General features: G+C 55.8%; 2 protein-coding genes across 5 annotated transcripts; one reads left to right on the top strand and one right to left on the bottom strand.

The window, feature by feature from the left end:
- Positions 1-645: 645 nt before the first annotated feature.
- Positions 646-7,999, top strand: PPIB (peptidylprolyl isomerase B). Its single transcript, XM_017884989.1, has 5 exons — positions 646-994; positions 1,686-1,799; positions 3,630-3,723; positions 6,903-7,087; positions 7,673-7,999. The coding sequence occupies exons 1-5, from the start codon at positions 860-862 to the stop codon at positions 7,793-7,795; spliced, it is 651 nt and encodes a 216-aa protein (XP_017740478.1). The 5' UTR covers positions 646-859; the 3' UTR covers positions 7,796-7,999.
- Positions 8,000-8,702: 703 nt separating this feature from the next.
- On the bottom strand, positions 8,703-11,775 carry SNX22 (sorting nexin 22). Of its 4 annotated transcripts, none has more exons than XM_017884984.1 (7): positions 11,626-11,775; positions 11,013-11,231; positions 10,726-10,830; positions 10,130-10,224; positions 9,776-9,808; positions 9,458-9,525; positions 8,703-9,073 (listed from the first exon to the last, which is right to left on the bottom strand). In XM_017884984.1, exons 1-7 carry the CDS (start codon positions 11,698-11,700, stop codon positions 8,952-8,954), a joined length of 717 nt encoding a protein of 238 aa, XP_017740473.1. In that variant the 5' UTR covers positions 11,701-11,775; the 3' UTR covers positions 8,703-8,951. The 4 variants fall into 4 exon arrangements, with proteins under 4 accessions (XP_017740473.1, XP_017740474.1, XP_017740475.1 ...); XM_017884985.1 differs by having other exon boundaries at positions 11,079-11,231; XM_017884986.1 differs by having other exon boundaries at positions 11,148-11,231.
- Positions 11,776-13,464: the final 1,689 nt, after the last annotated feature.

Genomic DNA, 13,464 nt, shown 5'->3' with positions numbered 1-13,464 from the left:
CATGTCAGTGCGGATGTGAAGCTATCCCAACCAGGACTTGTTGGACACTCCGTACTGCAGCGATGTGAGGGAGCTGTGGACAGAGTAAATGCAACACAGTCCCTTGCGCAGAAAAAAAATGTAGTCTACTGGGGAAAACAAATAGGTAAAGGAAGAACAGCGTATACAATAAGATGTCTATTGATACATACATCAGTAAGCACAGCAAGATTACAGAAGGGAGAGAAAAATGGGTAGTAACTTGGCCTCAGTAAAAAGGGAAGTGGGTTGTGCAGCAAGTTTTGCAAAACAAGTGGAAGGAGCCGTACAAGGTCACGCTCGGTAAGAATAAATGTCCCTGGAGTGTTTGGAAGTCACAACGTTTAGAGCCAATCTGGCGGTGACAAACACTTGACGGGCCCAAAACAGTGACAAACGTCCCGTGCCCCGGTCCAGGCCCACGTATTTGCTAACCTCAAGCGCCAGCAACCGCAGGCCAGTGGAACCGCGCTCCGGGCAGGGCGGACGGGCGGGCCGCGGAGCATGCCGGGGCTTGTGGTCTTCTCGGAGCCCGAGCCCGTGCTCGGCGGGGCCGCCTTCCGCCGGTGGCCTTCCTGTGGGTGGGAGAGGGCGGCCGGGAGCCCAATGAGGGAGCAATAACGTGGCAACCACCCACGAGCCCGCGTCGGTGCCCGCCCCGCAGGGGGACCTACTATCCGGCGCCGAGCCGGAGGGGGGAAACGGCGCCCGCCGCCCGCCCGGAGCAGGCGAGCAGCCCCAGTCCCCCCCACCCGCGCGTGGCGGCGCCGGCTCCCTAGCCGCCGCGGCCCCACCCTCTTCCGGCCTCGGCTGTCCGGGCCGCGCTCGCCACCGCCTGTGGATGCTGCGCCTCTCTGAACGCAACATGAAGGTGCTTCTTGCCGCCGCCCTCATCGCGGGGTCCGTCTTCTTCCTGCTGCTGCCGGGACCTTCTGCAGCCGATGAGAAGAAGAAGGGGCCCAAAGTCACCGTCAAGGTCCGGTGGAGTCCGCGGCATTTACGGTGCCGGAGCTCGGGCCCGGGCGGCCTTGGCTTGGCCTTGGCTCAGCCCCTCCTCCCTCGGCTTCTGTCTGTGGCCTCGTGGCGTCTGGGCCGTCCTGCCCATTCAGTCCAGAGAACGACCCGGACCCACCCCGAGACCCCCAGCCCCTGCCCTGACCCAGGGAGTTAGTTGGATCCGCGAATACCCATCTGGGGCTGGCACTAGCAGCCTCAGAGCAGCCTTTTTGCAAACACCCCTCAGTGCTGGGGAGGTGGTGAAAGATCACGCCTGCCAGATTCCGAATCCTTTCTCTCCTTAAGCCAAATTTTAGCCACTTCCAATTACAAAGCACAGTATGTAGAGTTCAAACTTAAGTGGTGAACTTAGACTCCCCTCCTTATGGGTTTTAAATGTTAATTTTAGAATCTGGGTCCATTAGCTTTTAGAGCAAATATTGTTATCCTGTAGTTCAAGGAGGGTGTAGATAAGCATGTTTTCCAAGAAAAGGGTCTGGAGCTTTCATTAGATTCCCAGGATTTTTACCTTCACCAAAATCAGATTCAGAACCACGTCTCTAAAACATGGCTCTATTCTCTCTCCCATCCTCAGGGTAGCTTCTTGTACCTTCCCTCCCCTACCAACGCCCCTTTAAAGAAGCTAAGTTGGCAATGGTCTCTTTCCTCAGGTGTATTTTGACCTGCGAATTGGAGATGAAGATGTAGGCCGGGTGATCTTTGGTCTCTTCGGAAAGACTGTTCCAAAAACAGTGGATAATTTTGTGGCCTTAGCTACAGGAGAGGTAAGTGGCTGGAGCAGGGGTAGTCAACTCAAATGAAGTGAAGCTGGCACTGGGGATGGCAGCAAACTGACCTGCAGAGTTCAGCCCATCTGTAGCGGACCTCACTGAGCACCGACTGCCCGTTGCCCTGGGAACACAGTATTGTCCTTTCTTAAGAGTAAGGGCCCCTGACCAGGCACAGTGGCTCACGCTTATAATCCAAGCACTTTTGGAGGCCAAGGTAGAAGGATTGTTTGAGCCCAGGAATTCAAGACCAACCTGGGTAACATAGCAAGACCCTGTCTCTACCCGCCCAGAATTTTTTTTTTTGAGACAGAGTTTCACTCTTGTTGCCCAGGCTGGAGTGCAATGGCGCGGCCTCAGCTCATTGCAACCTCCGCCTCCTGAGTTCAAGTGATTCTCCTGCCTCAGCCTCCCGAGTAGCTGGGATTACAGGCATGCGCCACCACGCCTAGCTAATTTTGTATTTTTAGTAGTGACAGGGTTTCACCATGTTGGCCAGGCTGGTCTCAAACTCCTGACCTCAGGTGATCCACCTGCCTCGGCCTCCCAAAGTGCTGGGATTAGAGGCGTGAGCCACTGTACCCGGCCAAAAAAAAAAATTATTTTTAATGCGCGGGGTGTGACGGGGTGCACCTGTGGTCCCAGCTGCAGCTACTCAGGAGGCTGAAGTGAAATGGAGGCTGCAGTGAGCCATGATCACACCACTGCACTCCAGCCTGGGCAATACAGTGAGAACCTGTCTCAAAAAATTTTTTTTAAATAAAAGGCTGGGTGTAGTAACTCACACCTGTAATCCCAGCACTTTGGGAGACTGAGGCGGGTAGATCACCTGAGGTCAGGAGTTAGAGACTAGCCTGGCCAACATGGCAAAACCCTCTCTCTACTAAGAATACAAAAAGTTAGCCAGGCATGGTAGTAGGCGCCTGTAATCCCAGCTACTCAGGAGGCTGAGGCAGGAGAATTGGTTGAACCCAGGAGGTGGAGGTTGCAGTGAGCCAAGATTGCCCACTGCACTCTAGCCTGGGCAACCCCAGGGAAACTCCATCTCAAAAATAAAAGTAAAAAATAAAAAAATAGGCCGGGTGTGGTGGCTCACGCCTGTAATCCCAGCACTTTGGGAGGCTGAGGAGGGTGGATCACCTGAGCTCAGGAGTTCAAGAGCAGCCTGGGCAACACGGTGAAACCTCGTCTCTACTGAAAATACAGAAATTAGCTGGGCATTGTGGTGGCACATGCCTGTAATCCCAGCTACTCAGGAGGCCGAGGCTGGAGAATCGCTTGAACCTGGGAGGCGGAGGTTGCAGTGAGCGGAGATTGTGCCATTGCACTCCAGCCTGGGCGACAAGAGAGAAACTCTGTCTCAAAAAAATAATAATAAAATTTTAAAATAAGATAAAAAAGAGTAGGGGGTCCACAGCTGCCTGGGAAGACTTCACCTAGGGTGAGGGCCATGGGTTTTAAGGAAACAACAGTGCCCTGTTTCAGTTTAGATTAACTTTCCGTTGAACCAGCAGGTGACCTTTCTTCTCAGTTTTCTTGTATCTGTTCTTATGATTGGAAGAAATGAGGGGAAAGGCGTTATGTGATGTAGAATTGTATAAAGCCTGGGAATTGTACGCAGGCAGACGAACTTCCACATCTGTGTGTGCCATGCCTGTCCTATGGTGCCTGCCCGCTCACTCAGTAGCACATTGAACGGTGAAAGTGGTCAGCAGTGGTGTCTCTTCTGCGAGCAGGAGTTGTGGGCTTGTTCCTGCGGGGCCTATTAAATGTAATGTCTTCCTGCTGCCCCTTACCACCTCCTTACCTTCTCTTCCCTCTTTCTAGAAAGGATTTGGCTACAAAAACAGCAAATTCCATCGTGTAATCAAGGACTTCATGATCCAGGGTGGAGACTTCACCAGGGGAGATGGCACAGGAGGTAACCACAGGTCCTCTGGGCCAAGGAGTATGTCAGTGTAGCCTCCACGGTGGGAGAGCCAGGCTCTGCTGGGGAGACAAGGCCTCTTTCTTCCCCAGCTCTAGAGGCAGGCCTACTTATTACCTACCTACTTTGAGACCAGCGGCACCCTTCTTTGGAGAGGGAACCCAGTACAAAGGAGAGGAATAATGGGGTGGACCTGATGGTAAACCTAAGAGGATCTCTCCCAGGTGGCCGTCCTGTTGATCCAGGCCTATAACCTGGTGACCTTTCCTGATACCTCTTTAGAATGGGGACTGGGGAGAGAGGCATGTGGAAGCAAAGTGAAGACATGTGGGTACGTGATTCTAGGTCAGGTGCCCAAAGCCTGTCCAGGCTACCCTGGAAGCCCCAGCAAGAGTAGGAGGGCCAGGCGTGGTGACTCTGTAATCCCAGCACTTTGGGAGGCCAAGGCAGCTGGATCACTTGAGGCCAGGAGTTCAAGACCAGCCTGGCCAACATGTTGAAACCCCATCTCTACTAAAAATACAAAAGATTAGCCGGGTGTGGTGGCGCACACCTGTAATCCCAGTTACTCTGAAGGCTGAGGCAGGAGAATTGCTTGATCCCAGGAGGCGGAGGTTGCAGTGAGCCAAGATCGCGCCACTGCACTCCAGCCTGGGCAACAGAGCGAGACTCCATCTCCAAAAAAAAAAAAAGAGTGGGAGCAGTTGCTTTCCTTGACAGTCTTTCACCAGAGACCACTCTGTGAGGGCCGACCCTTACCTCAGCATTAACTTGCACAAGGAGGACAGAAAGATCCCCGGACCCGTGCGTGAGTCTCACTGAGCTCAGGTACAGCCTGCTGCACCCTTAGAACACAGCTCACTCCTCGATGAGTGTCTGTGGGGCTCTGCGGTGGGGGTTGAGGATGTAAAGACCTATGGGGCAGTGGTTCCCTTTTACTTCCAACAACTGAAAATGTACAAGTGGGCCATGATGCAGCATTTAGGACTTGAGCTCACAAAGGAGACCGAAGAACCGTATTTGTGGGGTCAGACGCAGTTGGGCTGGATCCAGCGTCTGCCGCCTTCTTGTTTTGTGACCTCAGGCAAGTGAGTCGTTGGAGCTTCAGTCTCCTGTTCTGTACAGTGAGGGTGGAGAGAGTTGTGGGGCCATGAGGACTGGGCTAGGTCTGGAATGTGAAGTGCCTGGCGTGCAGTGAGTGCTTAGGAAGTCAGCCACTGTTGGAGTGCTGACAAGCAAAGGAATCCTCTCAGGCCAGGGAACAGGGAATGGCCTTGCGGATGTGAGGGAAGATTTCAGTGGGGTTCTGAATGAGGAGAATTTGAATGGGCAGGATTAGGGCATGAGCCCGGTTCTGTTCTGTGGCAGGAGCTTGGCCAAAGGTGCGGTGAGGGCATCTGTACCCGGAGTGCAGAGAGGTGGGTGATGGCCTGCAGCCTGGGCTTCGGCCTGCAGGGAGTCAGGGCCATGGAGCTGAGTAAGAGGATGACCCCTCGCTTGGGGTGCCAGGGGAGTCGTGTGGTGGCAGATCCAGAATGTGGAGGCCAGGGCAGGCAGGCTGCTGGGGGCACTGGTGCAGCTGACCCTGGGCAGGGAGATTTGGGCCTGATCCTGAGGTGGCTGAGAGCAGAGATTTGAGAGCAGACCACCTTGGTCTGAACTCTAGCTCTGCTGCTGCTTTGCTGGGGCTCCTTTTATTCTCTGTGCCTCAGTTTCTTCATCTTTGAAGCGGAGTTAGCTCCTCCTCATACGGTGGATTGTTAAAATATGTAAGATGCTTGGAATAGTCTGTGGCACACACTGTTAGCGCACTAAGCACTCGCCTACTGCAGCGGTGGTCGAGGGAATGGAAAGAAAGAGTAAGTACATGGGGAGTGGCTGGGGACAACCTGAGCCACGTGCAGAGGAAAAGGGATCAAAAGAATAACTGAGGTCTGGAGAGAAAGATGACAAGGTATGTTGAGTTTAAATAGAAATGTCCATTTGGGTTTGGAACCCCTGTATCTTGGGAGAGTGATTGGAGCTAAGGACGGAGATTTGGGGGTTTTCTGGATAACAACTATAATCAGAATCCCACAGTTGGCTCAGATGGGGGAGGCTTTTAGCCAGCACTCCAGCCAGGACTCACTGCACATGTGGCAGAGTTCAGTCTCCCCAGCGTGGGGGTGAGAGGTGGAGCACAGGCACAAGCACCCCTGTCCCCACCAGCCAGAGTCTGGTCATTTTTGGTTTTCAGTTGTCCTACTTGCTGCCCAGTCAGAAATACCTTCCTGGTTGGCATCGCTCTAGGACAGTTTGCCAGCTCAGTTCCATTCTGTGGAACCACAGGATGAAGGTAGGTGCAGTGAGAAGGAAAACAGGGTTTTGCATGCAAATACGTTTGAAAAGTGTTAGATAAAACAAAATGAAAATGACCCCATTTTTGGCTGAGTTTCTTGGGGCCTAAGGCACAGTGTCAGTCTCCAAGGGGTGACAGGGAAAAAGAAGCGTTTCCGTGTTCCTTCTGGAAGCAGCTTTGGAACTAGGATCTCCGAAATGGCATAGAGATCACCCTGGATTGCCCTTGCCATATCCCCAAGCCCCACGTGGACAGATGCATCACACACACTCACAGCTGTCTTTTATTCCTGTTCATTCCTTGTTAAGAGGCTTTGACTCTTCAGAACCCCAGGGGCAGCCCCTCTTTTCTGCCCTTCCCCACCCATCTCTGGCTGCTTTCTCCTCTGCAGCTATGCCTGTGTCTTTTGTGCTCATAGGAAAACAAGCTGGTCAGCCACAGCAGTCCTCCTTTTCTGGAGAGTTCCAACCCTGCAGACGCCCCTGCATCCTGCACAGCACCTCCCTCCACCAAAGTCCCTCCGCGGCAGGCCTGGGCCACATAGCCAAGGGAAGCTGATAACATGCACTTTATTTAAAAGCCACAAAACTATCCTCTTGAAGTAATCCTTCTGTGAGCTGTTCACCACATCAGCCTGGCCTGATGCCCCACTTGGCCTCAGTCAGCGTGGCTTGGCTCTGAGTCCAGAAGATAGGAAGGGTGCAGCTTTTATGTCCTTGTACTCCACTCAAGCCCAGCCTGGCACAGAGGACAGGTTAAGCCCCATCAGTCCTGGCCCCGAATGTCTGCTTGGTTTGGCCCAATCCAGTGCCCCCGACCTGCTCTTTTTTCCCAGGAAAGAGCATCTATGGTGAGCGCTTCCCCGATGAGAACTTCAAGCTGAAGCACTACGGGCCCGGCTGGGTGAGCATGGCCAACGCAGGCAAAGACACCAACGGCTCCCAGTTCTTCATCACAACGGTCAAGACGGCCTGGCTAGATGGCAAGCATGTGGTGTTTGGCAAAGTTCTAGAGGGCATGGTGAGTTCTGGAAGCAAGGGCTACTACTGGGCTGTCCTCACTGGGGATTCAACACAGACCCCAGGGCAGGAGCTCCATGTGTCCATCCCTTTCCCAAAAGGACCTAACCCACAGATGCGGCCCAGTGCTCCTGTCCAGAATAAACCCTGTACCTCCATGCCTCCAACGTTCTACATTCTTCCAGCCCCGTCAGAGCCCAGCCAGGAAGCCTTGTTAAGGCTGCACAACTGCCGGAGCCTCCCTCCCCTCATTCACTCAGGAATGTGCTGGTCCCACCCCTGAGGTGTACAGAGTGCAGCTGAACACAATGTCCCTGAGAAGCCACATTTCCTGGTCACCCTCTTCCTCCTCCTTGCCCTTGGCCAAACCTGGGTCTTCAAAGGAATACAATTCCTGCATCCCCTTGTCAAATCTGCATTCTCTCTGCTCTGGCCAGGAGTCTGTTAGAATTTTGGTGCCTCCAGTTTTGTGTGCTGTTGATGACTTGTGGGTCTCAGCCCTCCTGAGTCATACGCTGGGGCCTTTCTCCTGAGCGGTGGACCTCCTTACCCACTGTGCTCTCCTACTTCCACCTTTCTTTTCCAGGAGGTGGTGCGGAAGGTGGAGAGCACCAAGACAGACAGCCGGGATAAACCCCTGAAGGATGTGATCATCGCAGACTGCGGCAAGATCGAGGTGGAGAAGCCCTTTGCCATCGCCAAGGAGTAGGACCCAGGGACCTCTTTCTTTGAGTGACCGTCTGTGCAGGCCCTGTAGTCTGCCACAGGGCCCTGAGCTGCACTGGCCCCAGTGCTGGCATCTGGTGGAGCGGACCCATTCCCCTCACATTCCACAGGCCCATGGACTCAGTTTTGTAACAGACTCCTACCAACACTGACGAATAAAAAAAAATGTGGGTTTTTTTATATATAACGTGTGGGCCTGGTTCTTGAGCCTGCAGCGCTTCCCCTAGGCCTACATCCCAACATGCCTGTGACTCTGCTGTGCCTGCCCCTTCCCTGGGATCCTGCCTGAAACTTTGACCCAGGAGCTACCCAGGAAAAGGCAGGCAGGAGCTTTTGCCCCCTGCTTCTAAACTTTGCCAGCTACTGGGCCTCCCCATTTGCTCCCCTTGCCACCACTCTCCAGTCTGTGTTAAGGAATATACCTGTACTTTTTCATAGCCTACCTCTAAATTGACTTTTTTTTTTTTTTTTTTTCGGTAGAGACAGATCTCATTATGTGGGCAGGCTGGTCTCAAACTTCCAGACTCAAGCATCCTCCTGCCTTGGCCTCCCAAAGTGTTGGGATTACAGGCGTGAGCCTGTGTACCCAGCTGACATCTTCCTTTATTATTTATTTATTTATTTTTTGAGACGGAGTTTTGCTCTTGTCCAGGCTGGAGTGCAGTGGCGCGATCTCGGTTCACCACGACTTCTGCCTCAGCCTCCTGAGTAGCTGGGATTATAGGCATGCACCACCACAACGCCTGGCTAATCTTGTATTTTTAGTAGAGACGGGGGGGGGGGGGTTTCTCTATGGTGGTCAGGCTGGTCTCGAACTCCTGACCTCAGGTGATCCACCCACCTTGGCCTCCCAAAGTGCTGGGATTACGGGCGTGAGCCACCGCGCCTGGCTGACTTCTTCCTTTATTACTTATCTTCTTGACCCTGCCTTGGTTCTTGGGCTCTAAGAGCATGCAGATTCTACTACCTCCAGCTACCAATGCAAGCTAAGTTCTGAGCCTTGAGTGGGAATGTGGCACAACTGGACACTGGGTAGTTAAGTCCTGAGTCCAGGCCCAGGGAGGACCTAGCCTTATATGGAGTTCATAGAACAGAGGCACATAACTTTCTTAGGAGGCAGCCAACGGCCTCTGGACTGATTAGGGCATCGGTGGCAGAGGAGCAGGGTGACAGGCCGCCTTTGGCTGGGCTTTATCTGGGCTGATGCTGAAGCTGTAGAGGCCCTGGAGCACACCATTCACCACCACGTTGGGCAGCGGCTCTGTGGGATAGAATTAAACAGGTCTGGCCTCAGGCCCGCAGCTCCTTGAGCTCCTGCACATGGGCTCAGTCCCCACTTGGGAGTAGGAGCCCTTGCCAAGGTAGCAGACAGCAGCTGTCCACCCCAAATGAAGCCTCAGCATTCCCAGGTCACATTCTGTTCACATCAGCTTGGTAAAGAAGTCAGGTTGCTGAGGAAATGGCGACCAGGGAAGCCAAACTTGTTTTCCTTGTGTCTACAAAGCAGGCTCCAGGGAACAGGAGCAGGAGTTAGTGGCTCCAGAGGTGAGCAGCAGGAAGGAGATGCTGCCTGACGGTCCCAGGAGCTGAGAAATGCCAAGCCCACACCCTACCCCTGTAGCCCCGTATCTAGGCACCTCCTCACCTGGGGAGGGGGTGCAAACATAGGGATCCATATGGAAGCTCAGGACAGGCCGCTGGTGCTGCTGGGAGCTGGGAGGAAAGAGGGTCATGAACCATGGGTGCGGGAGGCAGGGCAGAATCCCACAGAGGGGTGGAGACGGGGCTGAGATCACCAGGGACCCATGAAGAAAAAGATGAGTGGGAAATGGGCTCAGGAGGCACCAAAGGGAAAACAGACTTCAGGGCCCAGGCCAGACAGGCCCAGACAGCAGGCCCGCCTCCTAGCATATGGCCACTAGGGGGCGGCAGGGGCCAGGCGCGGGCTGGGGCTTTGACTTGCCTGCTCTCGCGAGGCAGGAACTCCCCCAGGGTGCTGAAGAGAAGAGAAACACACACTGTAAGCTGCCTGGGGATGCCCGGGGAGCGTGAGGAAGGGGTGGAGACACCAGAGCCCAGAACTGCGCCTCCCAGGGGACCACTGCTTCTATTTGTAACAAGCCTCAGTTCCGCAGGTGGCTGGGGTAACCAAGGCTGTCCAAAGAAAAGCCCCTCCACCCAGGTCAAGAAGGCTGGTGACGGCGGTCATGTCAGGCTGGATCCCGGCAGATGTGAGACGAAAGGGCTTACCCTCTAACACCTTTCCTCACCTGTCCACTGACGACAGCCCCTGGCCCCCGCCACCGGCCCCCCTTACCCCCAGTTGCTAGCCTTGGGATCTGTGGGGAAGTGCCGAAGTCTCAGGAATTCCAGTAACTCCTTGGGCACCTCCTGATTCAGGTACAGGATGCCCTGGAGAGGACAGAGGAGACTTGCAATCGGACCCAGCTACTAATTTGCATAGTGCAGTGCCAATGAAAATGCAGGGCTCTTTGTTCCAAAAAAAGAACTTCAAGACAATGACAGCAGAGCATTGAACTAGGCTCAGGGCCCTTCTGAGCGCCGGGCCCTGTGTGCACAGGTTGTACCCCATGATGTGGCATAACTTCGCTGTTGGGGGAAGGACCCTCACCCTACATCCCATCAGGAGGGCAGCACAGGACCTCACCCTGGAGGGGACAGGACCTGGCTTTCCTGGAGCTGGGACTACCTGTGTCCATTACCTCATTCAGTCCTTTCACCAATCCAGAGGTGGGTGTTTGGACCTATATTACTCTTCAGAAAACTGATGCTTGAGGTGGTGAATAACCCTCAAGTTGTGGGTTCCCTCCCTGCCATGTCCCCACACCTCTCTGTCTGGGCCACACCCCTGGCACAGCAGGCTGGGGGGCAACCAAGTGTGCCCTCGCATACCTGGATGTAGGCCTCCAAGCCCTGCCGGCGCTGTTCCAACCCTCTGGTCCTCCAGTTGGGCAGGCGTTTCGAGGGGAAGTCGGGCACTTTGTACAGCTTCTTGATCTACTGGAGGTTTACCCGTGCGATCACAGCATCCCGACTGAGCCCTCAAGCCCTCTTCAGCCAAGCCAGAAACCCTCCCGCACCCCGCCTTCGGGCTGTACCCTGGGACAGACCCTGGTGAGTGGTGGACAGGCGGAGGGCGAGGAAGGCTCCAACCCACCCACAGACGCCCGGGGGCTGACCGGCCTCGCAGGGACTGAGGCAGAAATAGGGGTGGCGGAGGCTGGGGCTGGAGCTCGTCCGCCCACCTCACAGGGCCTCGGCAGGGGCCGGACGGAGGCTGGGCCGGGGCCGGTGGGAGGTCGGCGCCGCCTCACCCGCTTGTGCAGCGCGTGGAACTCGCTGTAGCGCCTCGGCACCGTGTGTCTGCGCCCGCTGCACAGCACCTCCACTTGGAACACCTGGCGGCGCGGGCGGGCAGCAGGGGTAACGCTTGAGGCCCCGCGGGGAGGACACAGCAGAACCTGCGCCCGGCGACGCGCCCACCCTCCCGCGCTCAAAGGCACAAAGCGGCCTTGCGGCGCCGCGGCTCCTCGGGGACGCTTCGTTCCCGCACACCTGAAAGAACGGGCTGGCGGACCCTCCCCTCGGCGCCCTGGGATCCCTCAAGAGCTCGAACCACGGTCTGCGAGGCTGGCAAATCCAAGCGGCCCCCAAACCCTTGACAAGGTTTCCCCCGACGGTCCAGCCCGCAGCGCTCGTTCACCCGGGCCAGGGCTCCGGGTCCCCACTGAGTGCAGCGCGGGCAAATCCTGCGGGTACGGGCGCCCCTCCCCATCCAGGGGCCGCGCTCACCATGTGGCCTTTCTCCGGGCTCTGCCTGGGCCCCTCGGCCTCAGGCCCCACCGACGGGATGTGAACTTCCAGCATCCGCGCCCCGGCCCCGGCCGCTCCGCGCGCTCGGCTCGGAGCCCTAACTCTCCGGGAGCTGACGGAGGACCCCGGCGCGGCCGGCCCCGCCCCTTCGCCCCGCAGGCCCCACCCCAGGCCCCGCCCCCAGGCGACCCCGCCCCGGGCGTTCCCTTGAGCGGCGGGTCCTGAGCCTAGAAGATTAAGCGGGACCCGGACACCGCCCCCCAAGTCTAGTGCGCCCGCAGCGCAGGGCGGTGGAGTCACCCGTTTGTCAAACATTGACGGAGCACTCACTGATGCCAGGAACTGGGGAGCAAAAATGTCACCCATCCTGAGTTAAGCGCCTGCTATGAACTAAGGACCAGCCTGTGGCTCCCGGCGTGGCCGGAGGCGGGACCCGGGCCTCAGCGCCGGTCCTGGAGCCAACCAGGGACCTGTCTTGCGTTCCTCAGTCCCTTCCCAAGCCTTTCCCTCCTTTCAGCCTGTTCCCTGGGATTGTGATATGGAGTCCCCGGCTGAGGCCACACCGGAGCAAGGCTTGAACCCAATCCAGCTTTGATGCCCCCTTCTCCAGCATCCACAGCACCCCCCCACACACACATACACATACATTCATTCATTGTTTTCATCCATCCATTCACTCCTATCTTCCAACCCTAAGGGTCTCCAGGCTGTTTGTGGGGAAGAGGCAGTTTAGGGACCTAGGCTCCGATGTGGGGGTCAGACAGCCTGGATTTCAGGAGCTCTGTAGACCTTTGCTCATCTGCAAAATAGGGATAACGTGACTCCTTCAGGCGAGTGTATAAAGTGAGATGATTTGGCGGGGCACGGTGGCTCACGCCTGTAATCCCAGCACTTTGGGAGGCCAAGGCAGGCGGATCACCTGAGGTCAGGAGTTCAAGACCAGCCTGACCAACATGGTGAACCCCATCTCTACTAAAAATACAAAAATCAGCCAGGTGTGGTGGTACATGCCTGTAATCCCAGCTACTCAAGAGGCTGAGGCGGGAGACTCGCTTGAACCTGAGAGGCAGAGGCTGCAGTGAGCCAAGATCAAGCCATTGCACTCCAGACCGGGCGACAGCAAGACTCTGTCTAAAAAAAAGTGAGATGATTCATGTTAGGCCCTTAACAGAAGCATTGAGTAGCAGCTTGACTGTGGGCTTGTCCTGGATGACTAGGATTAGTGGGCACAGGGCAGTGGATGGGAAGAGGGACTCTGGGGGTTGGCACCGGGTTGCTCTTGTCCACCTCTCTGGGCAGGTTCTTCCTGGATATGCGGCAGGATTTTGATCCAGAACTCTTTTCAGGCCATGTGCTGGAAAGGGCCTCTGTTCCCACGTCTCAGCCCTGCACCCTCCAGCTGTCGGGAGAGCTATCATCAGCAGCACCATGGCAGGTCCTCTACTCCACTGACTTCCCCTACAAAGGCCAGGTGACATGCGAAGAGGGGAGGCCCTGCCTTCCAAAGCTCATACGTAGTGGGAGGTCTTGCGGTGGGCAGGAGGAAGCAGAGTGCTTGTCTTCAGGGCTGGAGTTGAGGGGACTCACCCCTCCCCTGCTCCTGCAGAGATGCCTCTGAGCTGGAGCAAAAACCTCCATCCCCAGCCCTGTCCCCAGAAAAGGGCTGAGATGACGACCCCAAAATGGGGCAAACAGATCTCACCAATACCATGTCCCACACTCTCTTTTTCCAAATCGCATCACACAAGGACCACAGAATCAGGAAGCTGAAACTTCCCAGATGCTAGTGGGGTCCTCTAGAAGAAAAGCAGCCCAGAG

The sequence above is a fragment of the Rhinopithecus bieti genome, unplaced genomic scaffold, assembly GCF_001698545.2.
Source record: "Rhinopithecus bieti isolate Rb0 unplaced genomic scaffold, ASM169854v2 scaffold_13262, whole genome shotgun sequence".
Taxonomy (NCBI): Eukaryota; Metazoa; Chordata; class Mammalia; order Primates; family Cercopithecidae; genus Rhinopithecus; species Rhinopithecus bieti.
The sequence above is the reverse complement of the archived record's forward strand: the minus strand, read 5'-3'. Positions and strand labels throughout refer to the sequence as shown.